The sequence below is a fragment of the Pseudopipra pipra genome, chromosome W (genome assembly GCF_036250125.1).
Source record: "Pseudopipra pipra isolate bDixPip1 chromosome W, bDixPip1.hap1, whole genome shotgun sequence".
In the NCBI taxonomy this organism is placed as follows: Eukaryota; Metazoa; Chordata; class Aves; order Passeriformes; family Pipridae; genus Pseudopipra; species Pseudopipra pipra.
Genome location: NC_087580.1, coordinates 25,837,831 through 25,854,256, shown reverse-complemented (window position 1 = coordinate 25,854,256; position 16,426 = coordinate 25,837,831). Strand labels below are relative to the sequence as shown.

At 51.6% G+C, this 16,426-nt stretch overlaps 2 protein-coding genes across 2 annotated transcripts in view; one reads left to right on the top strand and one right to left on the bottom strand.

Moving 5' to 3' along the window:
* LOC135405257 (zinc finger protein ZFP2-like) overlaps positions 1-16,426 on the top strand; it is a 225,478-nt gene that overhangs the window by 170,579 nt on the left and 38,473 nt on the right. The window lies entirely within an intron of this gene.
* Positions 124-8,511, bottom strand: LOC135406408 (olfactory receptor 14J1-like). The gene is made up of 2 exons (XM_064640803.1): positions 7,548-8,511; positions 124-181 (listed from the first exon to the last, which is right to left on the bottom strand). Exons 1-2 carry the CDS (start codon positions 8,468-8,470, stop codon positions 124-126), a joined length of 981 nt encoding a protein of 326 aa, XP_064496873.1. The 5' UTR covers positions 8,471-8,511.

The following is a 16,426-nucleotide window of genomic DNA, read 5'->3' as shown; positions in this document are numbered from 1 at the left end:
TTCTATTTTCATGTCTACCCACTGAATTTGACCCAGACATGTATAAATGATGAATTGTGCTTGCTGAGTATTTAAATAAAATAAAGGACCCTGCAGTGCCTTCTTTGTCCAAGACCCTTCTTCTCAGATGTTCCTAAAGGACAGCACACTGCAGGACAGGGGGTATTTGCAAACAGGGAGGGAACAATAATCCCAGCCCAGAAGCACTGCCAGGGAGCAGCAGTGCTTGGTCTTTGCAGAGCTGCTCTCTTGCCACTTCCACACTGTCCTCCTGAGCCCCTTTCTCGCTGTAAGGCCTGAGTGGTCTCTGAGCACAGTCCTGGGGGGTGGAAGCCCTTGGAGCACAGGCAGGGACAGGCTCTGGGAACTTGTGAAGCAGAGTTGGGCTCCCTTACAGCATCTCCAGGATGCTGTGGGATCTTCTGAGGCCACTGCATGTACTGGGTCACTTCTTCTGTGACCTTGCTCCAGGGCTGGAACTCTCCTGCAGTGTCCCCATGACACTCCTGCTCTCTGCTTTCCAGGCTTCATTTTCAGATCTAGTCTTCCTCTCCTGTTCACAGGGACATCCTGGGAGTGCTTCATAGCTGCCATCCTGGGGCAGCTCCTGCCCAGCGTGGGCAGGCACAAGGTCTCTCCCCCTGCCCCTCTCCCCTTCCCACTGCCACTGTTTTCTGCAGCCTCCTCATCCTTGCCCAGCACAGCCCTCCTGGCACAGTTGGACACAGCCCTTGTTCTCCCCCCTCCTCAGGCACCTGCCCAACCCCCTCAGCTCCAGCCTGATGGCCAGAAACCTTCAGGGCAGGGAGGCACCAGGGAAAATGCTGATGGAACCTTTCAGCTGCACTCAAATCCAACAGGAGGGGTTGGCCTCGAGGAAGAAATCCCTTCTCATTCTCCAGAACAACCAGGAGAACTTGTGTTGTGTCCTGGGCACTCCTCTGGAAGTGTGGGATATTGAAAAGGTTTTGGTGTCAGGGATATTGAGAAGGCTGGGCAGTGTCACTGGGAGACCTCTCCCAAACTCTTGGAAAGGCCAGAGCCAGCCCAGAGCTTCCTGGGGCCTTGGCAAAGGCAGACATGGAAGCAGTCTGCAAACAGGGCAGCAAGGAGGGTTGGCAGAGTTCCAGACTGCTCAGGCTGGGAAGGGGATATGGCAAGTCCTCCTGCAGCCATTCCCAGGCATTGGAAGGACAAGGCAGGGATTGCAGAACTCCTGTGGGAGGGAAAAGAAGAGGGTGTTGTGTGCCCAGACTTCATCAAGGCCCTTGACATGGTCTCCTGTGGTCTCCTTATGGCCAGACTGGTGAGAGCTGGACTGAAGAAGTGGAAGATGTGGTGGGTGGGAAGTTGGCTGAATGAAGAGTGTCAAATAAAATCCATAGTACAAAGTCCTCTTGTCAGCAACTTCCTGATGAAATCCCTCAGTGACCAGCCCTTGAACACCACTGTAGAACATCTTTATTATCTCTCTGTACAATAGGACAAAATGTATTTTCAAGTCCTTTGTGGTTGATGCCAAATTTCAGGGAGCCCTTGAGCAACCTGCAGGAATTCCAATAAAAATAATACACTTCCCTTTTATTCCCCACCAGTGCAAGGAGACAAAATACAAGCAGGTATAAGTGAAAACAATAAGAGTTTACTGACAAGAAATACAGCAGCAAAACCAGCAATACCAACAGAAGAGTTCAAAGCAACAGCAGAGAGAGAAATTGCCTCCTCTCTCCCACCCTGCCCCAACTCCCTTTTGTAAACAGATAAAACCAGGGATCCACACGTGCCTCCCTTCCCCCTTTTCCCCCAGGGGAGAGAGGGGGCAAAGCAAACTCTCGAAAACTCTCTGGTCTGAGATCAGTTGTGCTGCCCAAGAACATGCTGACTCCAGAGGTGTCCAAGCAGGGCAGAGCAGGGGGGGGCAGCGGCTCTGCTTGATTCCATGAAGTTCTGGGGAGGCAGAGTGGGTGCCATGGGACTCTACAGTGTCACTATGGCCCCTTGGTTCCAGGAGGCTCTGAGATATCTCAGGGTTCCTTTTGTTCCAGAGAGACCCCACATGTCACAATGGTCCCTTGGTTCCATGAGATTCCACAGTGTCCCTGCATCCCTTTGGTTCCATGAGGCCCTGCAGTGTCACGGTGCCACTTGATTCCGTGACATTACAAAGAATCAGAATGGCCCCTTGATTTAAGGCCAACTGCACATGGGGCTGCCTTAGGGGGCATGTGGACACCCAGACAAGGGAGTTGTCACCCCCCTGGACTCAGCCCTGGGGTCACCACATCTGGACTGGTCTGTCTGTCTGTGAGGTTCCCCATTCTGGAGGAATGAGGAAGAACTGGAGAGGGTCTAGAGGAGATCTGACAGGATGGAGCTTTTCTCCAATTGGAAATAGAATGAAATCTCCACAAAGAGTAGCATTGAAAGTTCAGGCTGAAGGTGAGGAAAAAGAAATGTCACTCAACGGGGACCCTTGTGGTGCAAGAGGCCACCCAGAGGGAGTCAGGATCAGCCCATGGCTTTGTGTTCCAGGGAACAGCCAGAGCTGGTGCAGAGACATCAGGGAGGGTCCAGAAATGCTGCTGGGAGGGGGTGGGAAAGCAGGAGGGGTGTGTGCAGCCTGCAAGGCCAGAGCAGCAGCAGGGCCAGGGCAGGACAGCCTGCAGGAGAGATGGCCAAGGGCTCTGGCAGGGCTGCAAGGCCCAAAGGCACCCAGGCCTTTGTCCCCTTGCCTCTGGCAGCTGCCTCTGCCACTCAGGCCACCACAAGCAACTTGCCTGGCAGGTTCTGCCCTTGGTTTCTGCCTCGCCCCTCCCTCAGGAGCCTGGCAGGGGTTGCCCAGTTTTGGGCCTTTGTTGTTCCTCCCCCTCCCATCCCAGTGCCCCCCAAACAGCCCTGAGCCAGCTGGGAGGGACAGGATCTGCTGGGCCAGGGCCTGGGGCTCAGGCCTTGGCCTTTGTGCTCCACAAAACCAAGGCAGGCTTTGCTCAGCATTGCAGGGGCCTGCCCAGAGCCTTTGTCTGCCTGCACTCCTGGCCTCCAAGGAGCTGCTCCAAGGAGTCCCTGGGGAGGCTTTGTCAGTGCCTGCCCTCAGTGGGGCCCAGCAATGCTTCAAGGGACTTGCAGTTTGGCTTCTGACTTCTTCAGCAGCTTCTTCAATCTTCTCTGAGCACCTCAGGACCATGGGCTGGGCTGCAAACACATCATGGGGCTCATTAAAATGCAGAAATCCCTCAGGATCTCTTTGTCTTCCTTTGATTGTCTTCAAGGCAATTTCAAAACAAGTCTTCAAAGTTGGTACTTTTTTTGTTTTAATTCAATTATGGATATTTTGTAGTTCAGAGGAGAGGTGATAGAGGTGTTTTCCAAGTGATCTTGATGCTGAGTGTCTCCTCAGGAGATCCACACTGACCCTGTATGATCAACCTTGCTCCTCACCCCCCAGCCTCACCAGTTCTGACATGGCCCATCTTGGACTGACAGCTGATGCAACTCCAAACACACTGTGGGACCCATTAAAACATTGAAAAACAAATTATTTTCATTCCTTTAATTGTCTTCAAGTCTTCAAGAGTTCTTCAGCTAATTGGAGTTGTTTTGTAGTTTAGCTAAGGAGGAAGATTTTAAAGTGGACATCACGGAAAATATATATTTTTTGAGAATGATTTACACAGAGCCTTGGGATGCAAGAGGGTCAGGGCACAAACGAATTGGATCCAAAGACAACGGGGCAAAAGACATTAGTAGCACTTAATCATTCACCAATTGAACAGTTGTAAAGTGATTCAATAGCATTTGCTACAATTTTAACAGTGACTGAATTAGAGATTCACAAAAACAACATTCACCCCACAGTCAATTCACACCCACACCCAGGCAGAGATGTGTGGACACATCAACAGCTGGGTGTGGAAAGGTCCCTCTCCAAAATTCTCCTTGTTGTCAGGGAAACACTCCCCCAAATCCCTTTGTGTTTCCCACCAGGCAAGGGTCACAGCTGGAGGAGTGTTTGTTGAGGGGGATCAGAATTGTCCTGGGCACCAGCGAGGGTCTTTGGAGTGTTGCAAACTGGCAACTCTGCTAAAAAGCTGCTGCAAAGAACCTCCAGACCTAAAGGAGCATTTGTGCTGGGCTGACCTGTGGCTCTCAGGGCTGGGGGGTTGGCTTTTGGCTGCCAGGTGCCCACCAAGGCTCTCTCACTCCTCCTTCTTCTCCACTCCCTTTGGTGACGGCAGGGTTGTTTCTCCCCCATTTCTCTCACTCCTCTCTGGGTCCCAGCACCCTGGATTTTATCCTTTCTCCAAAGGGTTATCACAGGGGTGCCTCTGGAATTGCTTTTTGGCTCAGCTTTGGGCACTGGCTGGTCCATTTTGGAGCCACCTGAAACTGGCTCTCTCTGACACAGAGTCAACTCTTGATCTCCTCTTCCCTAAGGGAAACCTGCAGCCCCCTCCCTGCTACCAAACCTGATCCACAGGGTCATTCAAGTGCCCAGGGATACAGGAGGTCATTGATCCCATTATTCCTCACGCTGGTTAAACAAGACTTTGTCCTCTTCCTGTCCCTGACTGCAGGTTCTTTGTGTCAGAGCAGAGCTGTGCTGGACCTCAGATGTGCTTTGCTCCAGAGCCTGCTGGGGTGGGGGCAGATGGCAATGGAAGAGTTGGGTTGGACTGGATGATCCTTGTGGGTCCCTTCCACCTCCACATATTCTGTCATTCTGTGTTTGTTTGGGTTTGGTTTGGTTTGGTTGTGTTTGGTCTTTTTCCCTCCTTTTGATTTTCCTTTCCTCTGATCCATGAGTTTTTCTTCATTGTCTTGGGCCTTGCTGGGCACCTGATGGCAGGACAAGTTTATCCAACTCAGTCATCTTGACCACATTTTTTGTACAAGTCACCATTAACTAGACGAGGTTTCTCACAGACTCGCTGCAACTTGGCATCATCCACAAAGGAGTGGAAAGTGCATTTCATCCCATCATCCAAAGACATAATAAAGATGTTCCATAGGAATGGTCAAGGGCTGGTCCCTGATGGATGTCACCTGGGAGTTGCTGCCAAGAGGAATTTGTGCCATGACTTTTGACCCTCATCAGTCATTCAACTTCCCACCCACCACATATTTCACTTGTCCAGTCCAGCTGTCACCAGTCTGGCTCTAAGGAGATCACAGGAGACCACATCAAAGGCCTTAAAAAAGTCTGGGCACACAACATCCCTTTTCTTTTGCCTCCCACAGGGGTTCTGCAATCCCTACCTTGTCCTTCCCATGCCTGGCAATGGCTGCAGGAGGACTTGCCCTATCCCCTTCCCTGCTGAGCCTGAGCAGTCTGGAACTCTGCCAACCCTCCTTGCTGCCCTGTTTGCAGACTGCTTCCATTTCTGCCTTTGCCAAGGCCCCAAGAAACTCTGGGATGGCTCTGGCCTTTCCAAGTCTTTGGGAGAGGTCTCCCAGTGACACTGCCCAGCCTTCTCAATATCCCTGACACCAAAACCTTTTCTATTATCCCACAGTTCCAGTCTAGTGCTCAGGACACAACACATATTCTCATGGTTCTTCAGGAGAAAATTAGAAGTGATATCATTATAGAGGTCAACTGGTGGAGCAGCCCAGTCTGGTCTGGCCCCACAGCAGTGCCCAGCCCAGGCTGCTGCAGAGCTCTGGGCACTCCCCCCACAGCCCCAGCCCCTCTGAGGGGCACAACAGCTCCTGGGGCACAGAGAGGAGTCTCAGCATCCCCATCAGCTCAGGGGCTGGACACTCAGCATGGCAGGAGGAAGTGGAGGTCAGGGAAACTGCAGGAGCCCTGGTGTCACCTCCAGGAGATGCCCAGCACAGCCTGACTGTGCCCCTCAGTGCCAGCCCCTCTGCCCAGCCCAGCCCAGAGTCCTGGCCCAGGGACAGAGCAGCCTGTCCCCAGGGGGGGCTGCAGAAAGAGGTTTCTCTGTGTCAGGGATTCCTCTCTGCAGGCCCAGAAATGCTGCCTTGCTCTTCTCCAGGGACATCCCTTTGCCCAGGTCAGTGTGTCCAGGCTGCCTTGGCCAGTTGCAGATCCCAGCCTGGGATCCCTGCAGGGCCCTGAGCTGGAGGTGCTGCTCTGCACAGGGAGGGGCTGTGGCACCCTGGGCTGAGCCTGCACTGGCCATGCTGGTCAGGGTGGGGAGCAGCCCCAGCAGGATGGGGATCACTCCTCTCCACCCTCTGCCATAGTCCTGGAAGGCTCAGTAGCCAAGAACAAGGCTGGGCAGGACCATGGGCTGTTTCCAATGGCACAAAGGGCAGGGCAGGGCTCCACTCCATGCAGCCTGTGGGCTGGAGAGTTCTTCAGGACACCCTCCTGGAAAGCTCACCCCTGGCTCTGGTACAGCCCTCCCTGAACTGGGGAGGCACAAGGGGAGTTCACTGTGGGTGAGAGGAGTCACTGGCCAGAGTCCTTTCTCTGTTCCTGCTGCGTCCTCTGGGGTTGCAGAACTCTCCTGTACCAGTTCACAGGCAGATTTAGGACTTGATCTCTGGTAACTCCACCCTGGGCAGGATTCTGCTCCAGGGCCCCATTCCCTGCTGACTGGACGGGACGGGTTGTCCCTGCAGATCCTCTGTGCTCTCCTGCACTTCCTGAGTTCCTACAGACAAGTCCTCACCTGCCATCAGAGCCCTCACGAGCTGCAGAGACCCAGGCAGGTGACTTGGAGACCATTTGCCACTGGCCACCAGCACAGAACATCTGAACCAGCCCTCAGGCCCTCAAGTACCCCAGTGAGTCACTTCTCTCACTGCAGGGACTGAATGGGGAAACAAGCAAAGCAATGAGACTTTGCAGAGTCTATTCCTTGGCCTCCTTCTTTACACCAACCTTTCAAAAAGAACAAAGTCTTCAGGAACTGCCCAGGGGGATCCCCTTTCCTGATGGAAATGATGTTAAGGAGCCCAGCTCTGTCCCAGCAGTGCCCAGGGCCTGTCCCTGCCCATGGTCACAGGACTGACACACAGCAGGGACTGAGCTGCCAGAGCACTCAGGCCTTGGGCAAGGAGCAGAAAGGAGAGGGAGGCAGTGGAAAACCAGCATCTCTGAGAAGGCCAAGAGCTGCTGCTCCCTGGCAGTGCTCCTGTACCAGGACTCTTTACCCCTTCTCCTCTGCACACAGGCACTGCCCTCCAGCTTCAGGGAAGTTCTTGCAGCGAGAATCTGCATTCAAAGAAAAAGAATTCAAGTCCTTTATTCTACTAAGAGATTGTGATTCCTCATGTACAGAATAACAAAGACAGAATGTTTGACAAAGAAGACAAAGGAATATTTATTTTGTTTAAGTGCACACAGAGAATGATTCCTCATTTACACAATTGTGGGTCAAAACAAAGAGGTAAAGAGTGAATTAGGTATGAGATGAAGAATAAATTTCTGTGTTAACAACATCAAAAGATTAAAAAAAAATGTAGGAAATCCCCACCACCAACACTCTCAAAAGCTTTAGAAGGCAGGCTGGGCCAGTAAATGGTTACACAATGACTGTCGTGCAGAAGGAAACAGGCAGGTTATTGCTCTTGAAAAGCATCCGGTCATCATTTTTCTCAGGGCATCCTTGAGCTCCTGGTTCCTGAGGCTATAGATGAGGGGGTTCAGTGCTGGAGGTAATACTGAGTACAGAATTGCCACCACAAGGTCCAGGGATGGGGAGGAGATGGAGGAGGGCTTCAGGTCAGAAAATGTGGCAGTGCGGACAAACAGAGAGACCACGGCCAGGTGAGGGAGGCACGTGGAAAAGGCTTTGTGCCGTCCCTGCTGAGAGGGGATCCTCAGCACAGCCCTGAAGATCTGCACATAGGAGAAAACAATGAAAACAAAACAACCAAACACTAAACAGACACTAACCACAATGAGCCAAATTTCCCTGAGGTAGCCTGAGTGTGAGCAGGAGAGCTTGTGGATGGCAGGGATTTCACAGAAGAACTGGCCCAGGGCATTGCCCTGGCACAGGGGCAGGGAAAATGTATTGGCTGTGTGCAGCAGAGTATGGAGAAACGCAGTGGCCCAGGCAGCTGCTGCCATGTGGGCACAAGCTCTGCTGCCCAGGAGGGTCCCGTAGTGCAGGGGTTTGCAGATGGCAACGTAGCGGTCGTAGCACATGATGGTGAGGAGGGAAAACTCTGCTGACATGAAGAAATAAAAGAAAAAGACCTGTGCAGCACATCCCATGTAGGAGATGGTTGTGTTGTTCTGGAGGGAATTGTGCATGGCTTTGGGGACAGTGGTGCAGATGCAGCCCAGGTCTGTGAGGGAGAGGTTGAGCAGGAAGAAGCCCATGGGGGTGTGCAGGTGGTGGTCACAGGCTACGGCGCTGAGGATGAGGCCGTTGGCCAGGAGGGCAGCCAGGGAGATGGCCAGGAAGAGCCAGAAGTGCAGGAGCTGCAGCTCCCGCCTGTCTGCGAATGCCAGGAGGAGGAACTGGGTGAGGGAGCTGCTGTTGGACATTTGCTGCCTCTGGGTTTTTGTTTCCAACACAGGAGAAGAAGACAATAAGAGGCCAGTTAGCGTGGACTTAGCTAAACAAAGTCAAAGCTGTATTCTACAGACACTCCCCAGGGCACACACAGACAGCCTTTTGATTTCCTAGGAGATCTTCCTTCAGCTCCAGTGCTGGGTCCCTACTCAACAGCATTTCACTGTTTTAGCATCACTGTGCTTCTGTACAGGGGTTTCACATAACAAGGAGATGTTTAGGGACAGGTTTCCAACCTGGAGGGAAATTCACAACTTGGAAGGAAACCTCAGGGAGACAGCCAAGAGTCCTTATGATGGCATTTGATTTAAGCAGACTCAGCTCCTTCCCCAGCACCACAGGCTGCACTGGTAGGGGTCATATTCCATTTGCAGGTGCAAAAAGGACATCTCAGACTAGTCCTGATGGGTCTAGTAGAGGTGATGCTGGTGCTGCCCACAGGCAGAGCAGTGGCTGAAAGCACATTAGGAAGCTCAGATAAACCTACTGAGCACTCACAGGGACTTGTCAAAATTAATACTTTCTTAATGATTTATTCCTCCCATTCCTCCAGAGTAGGAAACTGGAAACACAATCTCAGGAAATTTCTTTAACCTCATAAAGATCTTCATCTTGGAAATATTCTGAGAGGGAGCTGAAGCTCTGAGCATGTCCTCCTCCTCTGCACTCCAGATACTTTCAGAGTTGCACTTGCAGAATCTGTAGTTGGTGGGCAGTGCCAGCTTTCCCAGATGCCTCCAAAAGCTGCAGTCCCATTGCCCTGCATGAACAGACTTCCTGTGCCAATATCTGTTAAAAGTTCTCCCCCAGTGAGGTCTCAGCATCATTCTACATCTGACAGCCTTTAACTTCTCTCTGTTTCACTCCCCTGCCCTTGGTGCTGCAGGCAGTGCCCTCAGCCCTGCTGGGCTGTGCAGAGGAGCTGCTCACCAGCAGAGCTGTCTCTTTGAAGCTCTTCTTGCTTGCCAGGAGCTCCCTGTGTGCCAGGAGCCCGGCCCAGCTCAGCAGCACAGCAACAGCTTCAGGCATTTAATGACCCTCAGGGGATTTGATGTTGTTTACATGAGACTCAGTCCCTGAGAGGAAGTTCAAACAACTTCTCAAGAAGTCAAAGTGAGATTGAAACACTGAAGTTTCTTGTAGTGCTAATGAGTCTTATTGAGGGACACAACTGAGAACATGTCCCCAGGTTCCAGTCAGAGCAGAAAACTGCAGACAGTGATGACAAGGATGGACAAGCAAGGGAAAGGTGGCTCTGATGCTGAACAAACCTTGACTTGTTTCCTTAATCTAACAGGCCCAGGCCTGACCCCCAGCCCCTGGGAAGGCAGATGCTGTCCCTGCCTCATTCCTCAGGTCTCTTCTCGGGGCACTGGGATGTGGGATGGGCAATGCCAAGGGCAGGACCATGGGGTGGCACCTGCCAGGCTGCTGAGCAGGGACAAGGAGGCCATGAGGCCCCAGGGCTGCAAGGGCCACTCCCCTCCTCCTGGCATCAGGGGCACAGACAGCAGCCATGGCCAAAGGCCTGCAGAAGGTGGCTCTGTCAGGGCCTTTCAGCTTCTCCCCCTCCCTGTCTCCTCTCCAGCCCAGGCTGTCCTACGGTGTCCATGCCCTGCCCCTTTCCCTGCAGGCTGTCGTCATCCCCCCGGCTGCCCCACCTGGCTGGCACCTTCCTGCACTGACATCTCTGTGTCCTCCCTGGCTCTTCCTGCACACACAAAGCCTTGGGCTCATCCAGACTCCTTCTGGGTGATGTGTTGCATCACAGAACTGCCCTTGGAGGGAAATTCTTTTCTCCTTGTGCCAGCCTGGACCTCCCCTGCTGCACTTGCCATTAATTCTTTCTTTCTCCTGCTGTTTTCTGCTACAACAAAAGCATCCACTCTCTCTGAAGCGACTCTTCAAGCACTCCCAGGGTTCTTCTCTGTCCTCTGTCTGCACACCACTGAACCCATGACTCCTTTGCCCCATAGAGTGGTCATGTTTGAGAACTCCAAACCCTGGGACATCTCTGAGCACTCTCCAAGGTGTCTGCAGATGAAAACATGGTCTAAGGTAGTCACAGGGATACGTTTTAACAAGGGCTGTAGTGGCAGAACATGGGGCAATGGCTTTGACCTGAAATAGGGGAGCTGTTTTTTATTGGATAAAATGAAGTAATACTTACCAATGGGGCTGGCAAGAACTGCAACAGAAGAGGATGTCCCATCCCTGGATTTGTCCAAGGTCAGGAACTTTGAGCAGCCTGAATTAGTGAAGATGTCACTCTCCATGTCCAGGGACTTGGACCACATGAGCTTTTATGTCCCTTCCAACCCAAACCATTCTGTGATTCTTTGAGTCCCAAACTCCTTCTCCAAAGAATTTCTGTTGCTAGGAAAGGAATTACCATGTTTTTGGAGAAGTCATTGTAAACCCAAAAGGTAAAAAATCAATTCAAATGAAGTTCCAACATCTCTGTGTGAAAGTTTCACCAAATGGGTCAATGGCAGAGCCTCCCAGGATGACCTTGCCAGTTGAAGATGGGGGATTCTGTTTGGGGTGTGAGTCTTATGATGGGCACCAAGAAAGCACATTTGGGGACTGGGCAAGACTTGTGGTGGGATCTCTAGGGAAGAACCAAAGGAAGGGAATGGGTGAGATCACGGTGGTTTGTAAAGGAACAAGTGTGAGAAAGCAGAGACAAAAGGGATGAAAAAGCTGGTCATGGTAAACAGGAGGATGCTCAAGACACTTCCCAGGCCATACCCTGACACTGATCCCCACAGCCTGTACTGTTTTCCTAGTAACTCCATTGCCAAGAAGTTTCTCTGTCCAGGGACCTCTCTGCTCCTGGCACAGATTGTGGCCCAAGTTCCAGCCACTGCAGCAGGAGCCACAACTAGTCAGGTCTTGTGTTCTCTGGGGGGCCAGACTCTGCCCAGACTGAGGTGTGTGTGTTGGAAGCACAAAAGAGTGAAGCAAATGCCAAGCTAAACACCCAATGTAGCCTGACTTTGTCCCTAAGTGGGGGATGAGAATTGGACACAACATGTGCAGGGACAGAGGGAGGGGTTTGTCCCCCTGGCCCTGCCCAGAAGGGACACCTTTCAGGAAGGGTTGTGGCCTTGGCTGTGCTGAGGGTTGACCCGGGCAGTGCAGCTTGGATTGCAGTGGCACTGTCAGGGCTCTGCAGAGCTCCTGGCAGTTCATGCATTTGTCCCCAGCAATGCCAGAGACCTGCAGGGGTTGCAGTCAATCACTTGTGCTCTTTGGGACCCCGACTGGCTCTGCTGAATGGGAGCAGGCCTGGAGTTCCCAGACTGTTCCTGCATCCAGGGTCGGGCCTGCAGTGACGTTTGTGCAGCATTGAATTGGGGCAGTGGCAGGATGGCCATGGATCCATTCCTGCACAAACACAATGGGGCTCCATCCCAGGCAGGGATAGAATGGGCCCACAAATTTTGGAAGGATAAGAAGCAGGGAGTTTTGGCACTGTGGAACCACATGGAACCAAAGGAACCCTGGGACATGGCAGAACCTCCTGGAATAAAGGGGACATTGTGACCCTGCAGCACCTCATGGAACCAAAGGGAGTCTGGGACGTGGCAGGGCCTGATGGAAACAAAGGAACCTCCTGGGAACAAAGGGACCCCTGGGACACTGTCAAAACTCCGGGAGGGAAGAGAAGGGAACCCCAGGACACTGTGGAATCTCCTGGAATCCAGGGGCCATTGGAATACACTGGGGCCTCCTGGAACCAAAGGGAACATGGGACACTGTGGAATCTCATGGAATCAAAAGGACACCGGGACTTTATGGAAGGTCAGGGAATCAAGGGGCCATTGTGACATCACAGAATCTTTTGGAACCAAAGGGAACCAATGGGACATTGGGGAATCTCATGGAATCAGGGGTCCATTGTGACACTGTGGAACCTCACAGAATCCAGGGGCCATTCTGATTCTGCAAGGCCTTCTGGAGTCAAAGGGAACATTGTGACACTGGGGAACCCCATGGAATCAAGGGTCCATGGAGACACTGGGGAAAATGATGGAATCAGTGGGCCATTGTCACACTGCAGGGCCTTCTGGAGCCAAAGAACATGGGAAACAGTGCAACCTCCTGGAATCAAGGAGCCATTGTGGCACTGCAGAGCCTCAGGGAATAAGGGATCCAATATTTGCCTCAGATTTTGTCAACAAATTAAATGTAAGGAATTACAGAAGTGGGATTGAACCACTTTGTCCCACAGGTTTTAATGATTGGCCAAATGGCAATATTTATATAAAATGAATCATTTATTCTTGCAAACGATAGGACAAAAGATCTTAATCAGAATTATTTACTACACAGTATAAAGGCTAAAACTGCTAGTTGCACAGTAAAAGGTAGGATAGTGCACTATATTGAAGCAATTATTGAAACAATTCTATTAAAGCTGGCCAAAAGAAATAATTATCACATAGAGGTCTCATGTAACTCACCCAGACCAACAGTCATGGGGAGATTTCTTTTGCTCAGCCTTGAGGAGTGTCCTTGGAGGGCGTCCCCACCCAAGACAGGAATCTCTCCACACATCTACCCAAGAAGGGCTGTGTTAAAAGAACCTTCCTGGATGAAAGGGGACTGGACTTCTCTAGTAGGAAGTGACTGACTGCTCCTCCCAAATGTACAGGCCAGTTACCAGCTCCTCTGTCCCATCCAACTTCCAAAAGCAGGATGTGTGTTTGGAGTTGGGTGAACCAGGCTGGTTTGAGCATCATTCAACACCAAAACCATTCCCATGGTGCCACCGGTAACTCTCAGATCTCACAGACAGCTTGCATGAGAGCTGGCACTGTTGGCATTGTCTGATGGCATTTTAGGCCTTATCAGGGTAGGCCCTCCTGCCACCCGGGCAGAGAGGTTGGCTGTGAAAGTCTATCCTGGAGATGCACAGGGAGCCAAGAGTTGGGCTCCTGAGTGACATCCAACAATGGACAGGGGGATGGGACTGACCAGATGGAAGTGTCTCAGGTAGCTCTGATCACTCCTTGGGCCTGGCCATCCACACAGATGTTTACCCAGTGAACAGATACTACAGAGAATGTTGATAACGTTTCTGTCACCTCAGATTATTGGAATAAATGAAAATTTACTCTGCACAACGCAGAAATTCATTCACTTTCTCTTTTCCTCCCTCTGTGGATCAAGGGAACTTGTGACTTCAGTGTGTGACTCACTGTGTGCAATGGGAAAATATGGTGCTGAGGGACTCCATGGTTTCTCTGTCTGAGTCTTTCCTGGAAAGGTCTCTCAGGCCTCTGTGCTCGGGGAAGGGCTTCAGGGGGAGGAGAGCACGTCTGGGCAGGAACCTGCTGAAATCCCAGAGGGACAAATGGCAGTGTCTGCCCCTGCAGGGGACTCAGCCTGGCCATGGCACAGGCTGGAGCTGCCTGGCTGGCTGGGAGCAGCCCTGTCAGAAGCTGTGGGTGGGCAGGGAGCTGGGCAGGAGGCAGCCGTGTGCCCTGGCAGCAAGGGAGGCCAGGAGCACCCTGGGCTGTGGCACCAGGACATCAAGGACGTGCATTCTCCAGGTTACTGTGGCAGAGGAAAACTGAGGAAAGAGCTGGGATGTTTCTAAATTGTATTGAGTTACTTTTTGTTTGTGGGCAATGAAGGGAAACTTTCTGTGGCTCTAAGTCTCACCAGTTCCAGACCTCCCAAAGAACACAAACCTGATGAGTTGTGGTTCCCAATCCAGTGGCACTTGGAGCTCCCTCCATACCCAGAGCACAGAGCTCCCTTGTCCCACAAAGTCCTTGGAAACGGAGGGACTAAGGACACAGGACAGGCTGTGGGGACCAGTTGCAGGGCATGGTCTGGGATTTGAGGTGGTTGTGACCCCAGGGCAGGACCGGGCACTTGGTCTTGTTGAACCTCCTCCAAGTGGCCTGGGCCCATGGATCCAGCCTGTCCAGATCCCTCTGCAGAGCCTTCCTGCCCTCCAGCACATCAACACTCCCCCCCAGCTTGGTGTCCCCTGGGAACTGCCTGAGGCTGCACTCGATGCCCTTGTGCAGATCATTGAGAAAGAGATTGAAGTGCCCTGAGCCCAATGCTGAGCCCTGGGAACACCCCTGGATGGAACTCCATTGCCCACCACTCCTTGGGCCTGGCCATCCACACAGATGTTTCCCCAGTGAACAGATGCTGCAGAATGTGTTTGATAAAGTTCCTGTAAGCCCAGAATATTGGGGTAAGTGCAGATTTAGCTCTGCACAATAGAGCTTTCATTCATTTTCTCTCTTTTCCTCCCTCTGTGGATTGAGTGATCTTGTGACTTCAGTGTGTGACTCACTGTGTGCAATGGGAAAATATGGACAGGAAAAAAGTAAACAGGAGACAAAAAAGGAAATATTTTAAGTTCAAGCTCCCCCCCCCCCCCCCCCCCCCCCCCCAGTTTGCTCCTGTGAGAGGGTTTAGTGATGGTATGGACTTGATATCTTTTTCACCCCATGGGGAGAGTTTTCAGACAAAACACAACCATTCATTATTGGGGGAAGGGGAAAATATTTACAAAGGTTTATTTACACCCACATATATATTTACATTAAATTAAATTTCTCCTCTTCTTCAATAAAAGTCCAAGAAGAAAAGAGTCTTTTTATCACTTCTCAGGCCACAGTTCCTTTATTTCAGTTTTTGTGGCACTGCTTAGTGTCCTCCATTTTTCCCAAGGGCAGCAGATTTAAATATAGCAGTTAGGATTTTTGTTCTTACTTTGTGGAAATTTCAACCCTGAGCCTGAGCCTTAGGGGAATTTCCTTGTAGATCTTCACTCCTCTTGGGTTAGAACATTGAGGGCAGCTTTCAGTTCAGTCTTAGCAAAGCTCTTCTGCTCTGTCTCAGCTCAGTAGCAGAATAGAAGCAGCAACAGCAGCAGCAGAGGGCACGGCCACCTCCTCCGCATTCTGTCCTGGCTCAGCTCTCAGGACAGCTCCGGGTTTTCAGCTCCTTTCTCCCTCTCTCGAGCTGCTGCTGCATTTCGGGACTCCCTAAGGGTTTGGAAGTCCACCCCTCCTTTTCAAGGAGTCTCTGGGGTTTGGGAAAGTAATACAGTCTTACCCCAAAACAGCTCTGTTGAGTTTTCCTCTGTTTTGTTGCCAGCTCTCCCTCCTGCAGGAACATCTCTGCGTCTCTCAGCTGGCTTCACGTTATCTTGTTGCTCCTGGCTACCTTTTGGCTTTCAGCCACTGTTGTCTCTGTTCAGGACTGGTCCGCTGCCGCTTTCAGTGTCTTCTGCTGCTGCTGACAGTAAGGAAACTTTTCCAGCTCTTGATTACAGGACCCGGTCCAGCTTTGACACTACACCGGGTCTCCCGTGGCCTCAGCTGGGGGCTGGGCCCTTGGCCCCCAGAGGGGCTCACTGGCCCCCTGCTTCCTCGTGGCTCAGATCATGGCTACCCTCCTTCTACACTACCTTCACTACCTTCTCTTCCGTTTCTGTGGGTGTGTAATTTCCGTAGGGCGCACGTGGACTATTGATTGGTCCAGTATTATCAGTGGGGCAAACCATTACTACCTCAGAGAAAAGGTTTTGCAAACAACCACAGCTGCTCGCTAACGCAGCATAGGCTATAGCTGTAACTTGCCTCTCAGTCCTTAGAAATTGCTCTGTTTCAGTCAGCAGCTGCCACAATGTAGAATAGCGAGCTGCTTCGTCATATCTTCTTGTGATTTTTTCCCCTAACTGTTCCTTTATAGTGTCCCAAATGGATACCTCAAAGGCAGCTTTAGCTGTGGGGATTAGTAACCCTTTAAGGGCTTTTTCGTCATAATTAGAATCTCTCTCAGAGAGAATTAAATAAAGGAGTGTTTGCACTGCCTCTTCTTCTTTTGAAAGAGTAGACCCTGTTTTCCTTTCTTCAGTCGACTCACCTGATCAGGGCAAGATTTCTCTA